Source organism: Parasteatoda tepidariorum, chromosome 3, assembly GCF_043381705.1.
Source record: "Parasteatoda tepidariorum isolate YZ-2023 chromosome 3, CAS_Ptep_4.0, whole genome shotgun sequence".
In the NCBI taxonomy this organism is placed as follows: domain Eukaryota; kingdom Metazoa; phylum Arthropoda; class Arachnida; order Araneae; family Theridiidae; genus Parasteatoda; species Parasteatoda tepidariorum.
The window spans coordinates 54,528,773-54,542,267 of record NC_092206.1 but is presented as its reverse complement, the minus strand read 5'-3'; the positions used below and the strand labels follow the sequence as shown (position 1 = coordinate 54,542,267).

Here is a 13,495-nt window from a genome sequence, read left to right as displayed (position 1 = left end):
CAGATATTTATTTCTGCTATCAACTTTAAAAAAGTACTGTGTGTGTAAAAAACTTCATATTCAAATATAAATATTTACAATATTAATTGAAACAAGTACAAAGTTTCAATTAAAACAATCATAATATATTCCTTTCAATACTTGAGTTCTTTTGCAAATACATTTTAAGAAAAATCAACCTTTTATCAAACTGTGTGAGATTTCACTTCTTACAATTAAAAAACCTTCTTTTAAATTAAATAATTCTGTCTGTTTTTATTTTTCTTAGTCTTTGCGTTCGTAAACTTTGAACAGAATAAAAACTTAATGCATGACATGTATCCATTAGAAAAAAAAAAAATGCTAATAAAGAAGGAAAAAAATGTCAACGGCAACGGTTGGTATGTTAGCAACCTTCCATATCTACGAAAACTTCAAGCAATTTTTAGTTATTTTATCTGTGTCAAGTCAAAATATATTTTATTTCATCAATAAATTTTTCCAAGTCTCCTGAAATATGTTAAATTGAACATTTGTATAATAAGAATTCTGTAATAAAATAAATCAATAATTGTTCTTCGTACTTCTCTAACTGATAAGATAAATCTAGCTTCGCCCACTGCTTTATGTTATCTTTTTACTCGTGTCTTAATATTGGATAGAAATTTCCAACCTTTCTTCTGAAGGGCCGGTAAAGGTAGGATTATTAATTTCATTATTTAATCATTTTCATTTTAATGAATAAGAATATGAGAATTAAAGCAAAGGAAGAAATAAGAAACATACTTCATTAAATGTAAACAAGGTCTTGCAATTAAAGTGACACAAAAAAAACTTTAAAAAATAAGTTATTTAACAAACATTTACTTATATAACTTTTTGTACATTAGATATTACTTTATAACAAAAACTGGAGGTTTAATTAAGTTTCTAAATATGAAACATTTATGTTTGAAGAGTGTTTTCTCGTTTTTATGCTCATTCGGGGCTTTTCTACAAGAATTCTTTTTATTTATTTATTTATTAAGATTTAATAAGTAAACTATAATCTTAAACAGAATAGATAGCGTGATGTTTATGCATTGCTATCTAGCAATGACATGGTATCCTTAACCCCTTGGGGACGGGTGCTTCGGAAAAGCATTCGTACAAAATCAGAATCAAGTTGTAATTAAATAAAAAACGGTAACTTAAATGTAGTCGTTGCTAATTTGACAGACTTATTTTGCTTTTACTTTAATTATTGTTAGTTTAATCATATATATAATCAATGTTAATTCAAAGTATAACTAAATAGTTTTATTTTGAACAAAGTAATGGTGAATTAAATAAATCAAACAATTATAACTCCGCCCACAAATAAACTGCTAAAGAAATACTTGGATTACCAGTTTTATCTTTTTACCCTGATTGATACAGTTTTATGCTGTCATGTATTTGTGACAGTCAGCGCGAAAGGGTTAATCTATGCCATGACATAATTTATGATGATGATAAATTGATGACATTAACTCTAACTGTAAGTGTTATTCCAGCTTCACACGATAAAGATGATTCTGATGATATTCGAATATGTGATTTTAAGTTGCGCTTATTTTTCAGTTTACCTTGTTGATGTTTAGGATAAAAAGTGAAACTTAAAAAGTTGAAAAAACCTTTAGGATAAAAAGTAAAGTAGCATGAATAAGCTGATTACTTGGGACTTAAATGCATTATTTTGACAGGCTTATGGATTAAATAAGACAGTCTTAATGATTTCATATGAAAATTTCAAATTAATCAATTCCTCTAACATTTGATTAATTAAAAAAAGAAAAATGAAAAACTCCCTTCCCTTTTTTTAATAAAATTGTATGTAACTTTTTTGCGTTAACAATGTTACATAGGTTGTAATATCGTTACAATGTTACACACTATGTATAGGAATAGATGTTAAAACCTATGGTCAGTGTACATTGGGACATTTGAAACCAAGACTTTCCCCATCGGTCAGCAATAGGGACGTATATTTCCTCCGCTGGAAGATGAGAAAGGAATGATTTGGTAACAGTTTTCACCAAGGAAATGCTAAAGCTCTAGTCCAATTTTTTCTCTATTCCAGTTCCAAAAGTCTCTATTCCAATTTTTTTTTAGAATTCCGTTTGACAGAAAAAATTATTAATTTTCTACTATAAACTTAATTACACAAATATTGAGTGAAATATTTTATTCTTAAAAGGGGCTATATCCCTTCATTTATAAAACGTGAGTGGGCTAAAGCCCCCTCTGCCCCCCGTGGTCCCTGTGTTACAACCTATTATAGGAATAGGTGTTAACCTAAGCAAGGTGAAAAATTAAAAAAAATATTAAAAATCAACATAAAAAATGCATACATTTTAAAAACAATTCGCTCAAAGAAGATCTTTATAATAAAATTTGTCCACTTTTTGAAAAACTGAATAATGCAATGCAACAATTTGGAATGTTTTTCAGAAAATCTAACAATTGACGAAAAAATGGTGCGCTATTTTAGCAAAAATGGTTTGCATTTCGAACGTCAGTAATAATAAGTTACCTTGGTGAACCAATTCCAAGAAACTATTTTAGGCAAAGAGGTGTATTGTAGAATAATAAAGAACTTTGTCTTCTAAATTCTGAGCAATAAAACACCGAGATGGCATGTGCTAATGAAACACTGAGATCTCAATAAAAATCTTGTAAAAAAAGAGAAAAAAAAGGCATATTACAAATTGCAAATTGTGCAATTTTAGACTATGTAAAGACTATTTTTCGTTTTATTACTAGTATAAGTTTTCAATTCTTAAAGATATTTGTTTGTAAGGTAAGCCAACCTTTATAACTTGTGGTAGTTCTATGGGCTGGTATCCTATTTATAAAACAGTCTATATTTACAAAAAAAAATGTAAAATTTTTTTTTGGAAATTTCTGTTTAATACAAGGTACTTACGCATATAGCGTAAGTACCTTCTATTGATCAAGTTTTAAAAATTTTACGTTTTTCCTATGGTAAAGTGTGAGATCTAAAATCAAGTATTATATCCTGTCTTGTTCCAAAATATTTTTGCTCTTTCCAGAAAGGCGCCGTGCGCACATATTAAAGATTTTATAACAGGCAAATTCTAAGCAGCTAAATTCCATTTATTCCACTTCTTTTCTTCTCGTTAGTTACATTTAGCGCGATTCCACGTAGGTGAAACATTTATGTTTTCATACTCATAAAACCTCATTAAAATTTGATGCAGTTTTTGTTACGAATTTGAATAATATAATTTTCATACATCCACATTTGCTAAATAGAGATTTGAAGTACAGATATATATATATTTATAAATTATTTTTTTCCCGGTTATATTAATTAATTTCAAGTTAATTTCAACAGTGAGAATCGTCCTTTAACTCCGAGTGAAAGCAACATTATAATCCCAGTTGTACTGGATGAAAAACTTAGTTGAAAAATAAACGGAACATTTTTACCAAATTGTGAAAATATATGATGGCAAGTTACTTTTATCTATTTACTTTTTTGTTTCAGTCATATATATGTTCCGATTTTTATTTTATTTTTTGACAAAAGTGTTACTTTTCGTTACTTTTTCGGTGTCCCCACATAAGTAATGAGTCACAGTATTAAATTTCGATCTGAATTAGAGAATCCTATTTTAATTCGCTTTGCAGAACTACGTTCGCAGTAAAACATTAAAAAATCAGCGATCTCTAAATTGATCATTTAAAAATTCCACGATATTGCTATATCGTTGATTGGAATCGATTATTTTTAAAATCACACGAAAGAGAAGCACCGATAATTGTTAAATTACAAATCTTCATCTAACAAGATTTATAACTGTATTTACCGAAAATAATAAAAAAGCGCATCAACCTTGAAATCATCATCATAGAAATTTGATAATGTAAAATTCTTAATCGAGTTTGCTTATTATAAAATAATTTAATTCTCAAAGAGGTTGAAATAATGAATTCTGTGGGTAAGGCTACATAACTGCACTATGTCGTATGTAATTAGTAGACGATCCCTAAATTGGTATTATCGAATTTTGCGATTTCTGCTAGCGTTATATATTAAAACGAAACGGTATTGGATCAAAAATTTAAATCTTAGAAAATTGGATTTTCCGAACACACGCAAAAATCAGGAATATCAGTACGAAAAGCTAAAAAGCAAGAAGGGTAAAATAATTATAAATAATAATAAGAGGATAAAATAATTTTTATCAGGAATATTAGGATAATTACGAACCCTTCATTGTAAATAAGGTGTTATTTTAACTAATACAAGGTGATTCCAACAGTCTTGATATTTTCAGTATGATCCTGAAGGAAAAAAAACTGCGGATTTAGAAAGTTAAAAAATTACTTTAAAATTAAAAAAATAGTCATAAGAAACAAAAGCAACATTAATTACTTTCTTCTATAGTATAGCCACGCATAAAAAATGTATTTCAACCAGACAAACATTTACCAAAAGCAATTGAGGGTTGTTTAAATTAAGGGTCTGCAACCTTTCATACGGGTTGAACACGAAAATGCATTCGTTAAGTTCTGCTGGTTATAAGTAACTTTCAGTCACGAAAATCTGTACGAATCTGCTTCATATTCCTACTAGAACAGCATTTTCCATCGCTAATTTTCGATAGGAATATTTTTATGAATTCAAACTTGTTAAAATATGTTAAACTGCCGTGTTTAAATCTTCTGGTAACCGTTTAATTTGTTTTAGTGCAAAGTTTGTACTGCCATAGCTTATGAAATCAGTAATATTCTTTCTACCTTTTTTATGAAAGGAAATTTTTGAAATTCTTTTTTATTTTTGTCACATGATAAGTATATACTTGATTCTCGTTTTCTGTTTTATGTAAAAACAAATATTTTTAAAACTGCTTTCATGAAAAAAGTTGCGAAACAATTAGCTTCCAATTTTAATTAACATAAAAGAATACTATTACTGAAACCATTAATTAAGGATCATAACAGTTACGAAGTACGTATAAAGTTTTCATGCGAAATTATAGGAAATGTATAAATTTTAATTGAAGTATACAATGCAATTTTTTAAACGTTTAATCACGGTGGCTTTTCTAAAAAAGCCGTAACTATTACGAAATCTAAAAATACATATAAAATTTTCTTATGTAATTGTAGGGAATACTGTTTTCATAGAAACATAAGCTTTTGTGACAGGCAGTACGGTTACAGACAGTACGGTTACGGCTCGTATACGACAACTTTGCTTTAAAGTTCCATTTAAAAATAAAATTATCTAGGTTGTGTTTGGATATATATATATANTTAGGATATAAAAAAAAAATTATAAAAAAATCTACCTTATTCAAATTATTATTTACAAGTGTTCGTCAGTCAATCGTTTATATAACTTTTATACTGTTTAGGATATAAAAAAAAAATTATAAAAAAATCTACCTTATTCAAATTATTATTTACAAGTGTTCGTCAGTCAATCGTTTATATAACTTTTATACTGTTTAGGATATAAAAAAAAAATTATAAAAAAATCTACCTTATTCAAATTATTATTTACAAGTGTTCGTCAGTCAATCGTTTATATAACTTTTATACTGTTTAGGATATAAAAAAAAAATTATAAAAAAATCTACCTTTTTCACATTTAGTTGTTTACAAGGGAATTGTTATTGCTCTCGCGTAGTTTGGTTGGATTGAGTTGCAGAGGAAAAAAATTCAAGGATGTTTTGAGAATGCACCATGTTTTTCTTTTTTTTTTTTCTTAAATTTTAAGTATAAAGCTTGAATTAAAACATAATAATTGACTAGTTTTTTAAGGCGTATTTCGATTTTCAATACGTGAAATAACCCACGAAAATAAAAAGTATGAAATAAATAAATTAAAATGAAATAAAATGCAAGAAAAGCGGCATACAAGCATTAGTTAAAATTCCTCGCCAAACAGCGCAAACATTTAAAACGCTATAATTTTACTAAAGGCTCTTTTAGAGAAATTGTTTATATGTTCATCGGCATAGATATAAAATCTAGTGCATAACATACAAAAAAATCTTCGAATTCCATTAGTGGGTGAGATTCCCTTAAAAAAGCTTCTTTGTTCTCATTTAAAATTTCCATTTTATTTAAAAAAAGTAGTTTGGTTGGCCAAGGGTTAAATACAGAAAGAGTATGATATTTATGATAGTTTTTCCATACAAAATGATTCAAACTATGGTTTGGAGGTGATTACGTAAAGTGAATTGGAACATTGTGTGTGAATACGTAATAAAATAATTGGTAGAGATTTGGGTAATAAAGTGATAGTCATACTTATTTTATAGTGAGGAAATTTTATATCATTTACAATGTCAAATAAAAAATCGGTTCTTCCTTTTATCTTAGTATTGTTTCCGGATAGATATTTTACCTACATTTACACAACAACAGCACAATACTCCTAAAATGCTTTGCTGTATATGTAGCCTATATTGAAATTAAGATATTTTTCACCAAAAACGCTCTCTAGAACAATTTAAAAATGTGGTTTATCATTATAATGCCCCGAGCACTTCAATTATTATTTCAGCAGCGGGAGATTTACTTCGTGAGAAAACTGAAGTTCTCTTTCCTTTATAATTTTTATGTAGATTCGAAATGTTTTTTAGATGTGCATTAAATAGTTCTGTTTTGTTTTCTTCTTATTTTTTTCTAACATTATAAACAGTTTAAAGGTTTAAATAACGACCGTTTTTTTTCCCTTTTACATCTCAGAATAAAAGATAATAAATGTAATTATAAAAGAGTAGGAGTTTATCTATGCAAGTAAAGATGTTCAAGCAGCAAGCTTACAAAAGGGAAATTAATACTTCATTTTATCTGTTTATAATAACCCTATAATCATATCTAAAATTGCTTCTGTTAACCACAATACAGTCCAGATAATAATTTTCTGTACGTTCAAGGAAAATTAAAGAATTATACTCACAAACATGATTTTTTATGTAAGGATAAGTTTTGAAATAAAGTTGGAAAAAATTTAAATGAATTCAATCTCTTAAACCTTTGACGCAGAATTTTTACTAAACACTTTTTCTTACCTTTTTCATTATTTTATATTACTTTAGGTAAAAATGAGTGAAAAACACTTCATTTAGCATTTTAATAAATTATGGTTGTGAAATACAGCATGAAATGCTAACGTCTTTTTTTGAGTTAAGGGTAAAATTTTCCAAACACGGCTCACTTCCAAACAATTGTTTTTTAAATTCGCAGTTATTTAGCTCTAAGGAAAACCGTTATTCATTATCGATACATTTTTGAATATAAATGAGAAGAAAAAAATTACTACTTTTCCTAGATTTTATATTTTAGTAAAAATATAATTCTGATAAATTAACAGATTTCCTTTTAGCGTAACTATTAGACTGTTTTTTATGATTAATATAAGGTTGTGTTTGGATATATANNNNATTAGTTTACATATATATTTGCTTGTACTTAAAGCGTCAGAAAAAAGTATATAAATTGGCACCAGAGTCCAATTTGTGCGAAGAGAATTCAAAAGCTTTAGTAAATGAATATTACATAATAAAATTGGATTAGATTGTATTCACATAATAAAAATGCTTCGTTTTTATTCGAGTTCCTTTAAAACTTTTTTTTGTTTTAAATAATGATTATTTATCTATTGTCAAATGATAATTTCTTAACTTCTATGGAAAGTAATAAAATTAAAAGAGAGATAGAGAGAAAGATTAGATGCTGATAAATTAATATTACCGAATAAAAATGAATAACCAGTGGATTGAATAACCCTAATTTTCTTTTAATAATAAAGTGCAAAATTTACATTGCATTACATTTTCATCTTACATTTACAAAGAAAATTATTATTTATGTAGTTATAACTAGTTGAAATAAATTTTAACAGAAGTTTTTATATTTCATTGTTAAACAAATAAAAAATTAAAAAAATAAAAATTCTAATAATAGAGTTTATTATAGTTTCCATACTGAATCCAATATGATCTTTGTATTCTGGAAAATAACAAGAGAAGTGAACAGAAATTCAGTAAACATCTAAAATTAAATAATATTAGTATTTTCTTAAGCGAAAACATTTTCATACTGCTCTCGATACATGGATATAAAATTTAATTTTTCAAGTCTATAAAATCAGTAAATAAAATAAAACCTATAAAAACAAGCTAATTTTGTAATTTTTAAACTCACTATGCTACTTCGAAAGTTGTATCGTTTTTTTATATTTTTTTATTTCTACGCAGAAGCTAGTGAATTTGAAAAAAATACCCTTGCTTTTATGAACACATGGACAAAGTTCGTGTTTTTGTTTATAACATTATCAAAATTACGTCAATACACGTGGAACATAAACTTCATACGTTTCTATCGCATTCTCACTTCATCTTCATTATAACGGTTTAAAATTGAATCGTAAATTTCTATTTTAAGACTAGTTTTTACACTGAAATATTTCCTCGTGTGACTTATTTTCGGACAGTGCGGATTCAGCTTTTTTTTGGTAAATGCGCAAATTGTTGGTTCCCTCTGTTCTCAATTTCTTACACCGGTATTTATTTCTTTTAATTTTAGTGTACTTTATTTATGATTTTCTTTTCTTTTCCTATTTATTGTGCTTCAATGTAAAGAGAAAATTATGTGATAATGAAAATTTAATAAAAATTTTGTTTTATTACCTTCGTTTGAAGAAAATTACAAATGTCAATAGCTTGTTTTTATTAAAAAATTATTTATTTAATATTTTTATTGCAGATCCTTGTTTTAGTGAAAAGTTTATTTTACACGGAGGAAACTGAAATTATAAATTATAAAGATGATAATTACAAATTATCAAGTAAATTATTAAAAATATAAGAAAAATATATTGATTATATTTTTAATTTTTTCAAAATTATTGTTTGTTTGTTTATTTGTTTACTTAATACTGGTTACTTAAGGGAACAATGGACGCTTAGAGTGAGAAAAATCCTTTAAAAACCCATTATTTAGTTTTTGAGATATTAAAAAATTTCACATTTTACTAAGTAATATGCAACCAATAGAGTTCAAATCATAATTTTCTTTATCGAGTTAAAAAAAGTTTGAATTTGTAAAAATCTGAACATTAATAAGCAGCTCTCGTTGACTAAGTTGCTTTTTCTTGTTATGGATTTTTTAAATACTGGCGCAACTTTAAAAAGTTATTGTTGCATCAGTTATTGCTTTATTTCTTTGAAAATTTTTCAGATACTCTTTGATGTGTCTCTGTTTAATTTCAAGTGCATTTGATTAACTCAACACTTGATTTTAAATTTTTAATAAATGAATAAATATGATTGAGATATAATTTTCAATGAAATTTTTGGTGAAAAAAAATTTCCCTTAGGCATATTACAACTTTATACTGTTACCATAACCGCTTAAATTTATTTAAATACAGCCTATATAAAACGTATTTAGATAAAAATTAAATTTAAAAAATTGAAATTCGTTTGAAAGGAACCTTTCAATTATCAACAATTAAAAACCGTACTTTCAGTGATAACTATGATTTTCTTTCGAAAGCTTTATACACAGACTTTTATATGTAAATGCTACCAATATTCTGTTAAAATATGAAAAGTATCAAATAAATTTTTTTTTCAGGTCTTGTTTATTTTTTTAATAGTTAAAACTTTGAACTTAAAAAGGCCCTTTTTTTAAGGCAACAAGTAATCAAAAAATTGCAATTTCTGCAAAAATTAATTTATGAATAAAAATAATGATAATAATTATACTAAAAACTATTTTTGACGTTTTCATCGCAGAATAATATTTTCTTTTGTTTATTAAAAATTTAGGCCGCTTAAAGTCCACAGCAGTTGTGCTCTGTGCTTTTACTAATAAATTATAGAACTATATAGCTCATTTCAATTTTACCCTTACTAAGATTTATTTTTATTGTTAGTTGGCGAACCGGTTTGGGTTTGGTAAACGTTCTAAAAAAGAAGAAAAAAAAATAATTTGTCATGTTCCCAGGATTAATTTAAGAAGTAAGGAAGCAAATTTAAAGAATAAGATACATTCGATAAAAAAAAATTAATTAATAAACAAAAAAAAAAAAAAAAAAAAAAAAAAAAAAAAAAAAAAAAAAGAAAGAATTTATTTTAAAATAATATTTACCTTACGCTTCTGTTCTGGTATTTAAGTTTAAAATATACACTAGATGGCAGCACATAACCCTTCAATGCCATTTGCACCTGGCATCTGCTGTGGAGAGAAAGAAATAAAAAAGATTGATTTAAACAGCGTTAGGCATTTGAGAAAAGAACAGGAAGATATGCGTTCAATATTCCATCCGTATTTGATAAATCAAAAGATCCTTTAATGATGCTCAAGATCTTAAAATGAAGATCATTCGATTTATCAGACCCTGGGCTGGTATATCAATGAAAGTAAGTGCTTCTCATGTTAACGTTTATTTTGAATGCTCGTTTTGCTTTAGTGCTAAATTTCGTTAGAGAAATATTTTCTTCAAAAATTTAAGGATTCTTGAAGTTAACACATGCATCGATTTTATTATAAAGGTTAAAAGCTGCGCTAAGACTTATTTTTATGTATGCAAATCACCATTAATAGTTTTTATAAATTAGAATATTTAGAATTCGCATTAAACCGGAAAAATTTAAAAAACGTCTGGTTAATAATCTAAACAAAAATGGTGTATTCTAAAATATCCACCCCTTTTCTTCTACAAATTGAATAGAAAATTTTATTCTAAAGTATATATATATTTAATTTTTACTACTATTTGGCATTTTGAAAAATAAATTAATACATAATTGATTTTCTTAACTCTGTGTGCACGTTGCAAATATTTCATATTATGTAAGTGTTTAATATTATTTAAATATTTGTTGATAAGGTTTGTTGGGTTGTTTTCATAGCTTGATCTTTATATTGTGGTTCTTAAAACTTTAATTTTAAGGGATCCTACATATAAACACAAATTTAAAGTTATCCCAAATATAAACTAAAATTTCAATTATCTAATATTTCAATTACCTGAAATATAAATAAATGATCATCCCAAAAGAATAATATAGCTCAACAACCGGATGATATTCGCCAAAGCATAATTTTTATATTTTATTTTCTAAATAAAAGAGAAAATGAAAACATTAGATGGTTTAGTAATAATTTTTTATGCATAATTGTTGTAAAATAATAGTTTGTTTTATTTATATATTTTTTTTTTTTTTTGTATTGAAATTTGTAGTCCTAAGAATATACAAATGAAATAGCATAAATAACATTAATTGTTAAAAGAATATGTACAATAAACTCTAAAATTCATGTCAAAAAATTTAAATTTTGTTTTCCAGTTGTTTATTTTTATTCCTTTTTATTTTATTTATTGCTTCTTTATTAAAAACCCTGAACGTCATCTCATAAGTTCTAGAAAAAAGTTTTTTCTTCAGGAATTTTTATTTAACAATTCTATGTATTCATATTTTGTAAAATATTATTGTTAAAAATTTCAGAATTGATATCAGTATTGGTTAAAAAGTATCTTACTAGTGGAGTTTTAAAATAAGACTAATACACAGTTAAAATATATTTAGTTGTAGTTTTTTTCTTTACTTTGAAAATGTTAGGAACTTCAGATACCAGAACTAAAATTATTATATTAGGTTTGTTGCATAAATCATGTTATAATCTTCTGTATTTGTTAATATAATCTTGAGAACAATCTACAAAATTAATTTTCATTCTTTATGAAAATTTTATAAATTAATCTTTTCTAACAATCAACAAAAATAATAAATTTATTAACCATAATTTTATTTGCTTTAAAGCTTACTTGAGGGAGGGGGCGGGGAATTTGCAAGTCAATAAAAGGGAGAAAATATTATAAGTAAGCTGCAAAGTCATTTATATCATTGTGCAGGGTGTTCTCTAGTGACAGCTCTTAATATTGAATTATATAATCTGTTAAAGTAAAAAATTGTTCCCGATTAGTGATTATGTCAGGGACGAAAAAGAAAGTTATTGACATATCACAAATTACTACAATTGGGTTCAAGTAAAAACAATAATGGGAGATTTCCTTATTTTGATCAGTGGCAGAATAATTGCCAAATCTTGGCAACTTCAGGGCAGCGCCCCCCCCCCACGAGAAACTTAAAAAAAAAGAAACATCAAAGAAAGGAACCAACTTGTAGCCACCCCGGGCAAACATCTACACGTTTTTTTTACGTTTTCACGTTTAAAATCTATTTGGCATCTTGGCGATTGTAGTTAACAATGAAACTGGCTAGATTTGTGGGAAATAAAATATTTAAAACAAATCTTCTTTTCTGTGTTTCCGGAAGAAGAAGTAAGAAATAAAATATTGGGTGTAACTTAAATCTCAATTTGATGTAGTAGTCTTTTTCAGATGTGTTTATTTTCTATAAGGTATATCTTAAAATATGTGTTGCAAGAATTTTCTATAAAATTTTTTTAACATAGGCTGATAAAAAGTCGGTTTATTAGATGCTGTTATTTTTATACAAAAACCGCCTTCATCTGATTTTTTTTTTTTTAAATTTTATGAAAGATTTTTACAATGCATTTTAAGACAAACTTCTTATAAAACTTAATTTGATGTAGTCTTTTTCAGATATGTTTATTTTCTATAACATATCTGAACCACAATGTCTGACAAAATTAACTGAGACTGTAACAACTCGAGTTGCTTACAATATTTTATTTCGTGCTTTTATATATTTTTAAAAAATTATTTTATTTTAGACTTTTTAGAATTCGTTAAGTTCTTTACAAAAAATTTACGCTTTAATATTTTCCTAATTTTTTTCTTCTTCTCATCTTTGTAAATTTGGTACTGACAGTAAACCTCGAAGCTCTTAATAATTTGCTTCTCTATATAATTATTGATACTAATTATTTAGGTCATCAGTGAAAAAATGCGAACTCAGAGCCGCTGTGACTAAGGAGGCTAAGTGGATAGATTTGCCTCTCAATGAGATGATTCAGGTTCGAATCCCAGTGGTGGCTGGTTGGTACGAATTCTGCTTCCTTCTCCTACCGACCACAGTGTGACGTAAAATATCGTCTTTGCTCGACGGATCATGAGACAAAATCCCCTTGCCGTCGGGCTGACCTTGGTTTTTGTGGTATACCTCTCCATGTAAAGCAAATGCTGGTTAGTTTTATTAAAATATTCTGAACCAGGGGTCTGTTTAGAAGAAATTTGGGTCCGTTAACGGACCCTTCACAAAATATCTTTTCATAAAAACGGACCCTTCACAAAATATTTTAACTTAAAAACGGACCCTTCACAAAATTTTTTTACTAAAAACGGACCCTTCACAAAATGATTTTTCTTTTAATCGGACCCTTCACAAATTTGTTTATCTTCATTATTATTTTGTTAATCGAATAAACCCTTTCCAGGGCAGAAAACAAGAAAGATGGATGTAAACGAATTAAGTTTTGTCTTCGGCAGACGATTCTTCCATTATTCGTCCGAAAT

At 26.8% G+C, this 13,495-nt stretch overlaps 1 protein-coding gene across 3 annotated transcripts in view; it reads left to right on the top strand.

The window, feature by feature from the left end:
* Window positions 1-605: 605 nt before the first annotated feature.
* Window positions 606-13,495, top strand: part of LOC107437563 (uncharacterized) — a 62,694-nt gene continuing 49,804 nt past the window's right edge. The window contains exon 1 of one of the 3 annotated variants that reach the window (XM_071178654.1): window positions 606-676. Coding sequence is in view for 2 of the 3 variants with exons in the window: in XM_071178651.1 (XP_071034752.1) it covers window positions 10,365-10,412 (48 nt within the window). In the remaining variant the exon portion in view is untranslated. Of the gene's footprint in view, window positions 677-10,190; window positions 10,413-12,916; window positions 13,166-13,495 lie in introns of those variants that run through there. The other 2 variants (XM_071178651.1, XM_071178652.1) reach the window with 2 other exon arrangements.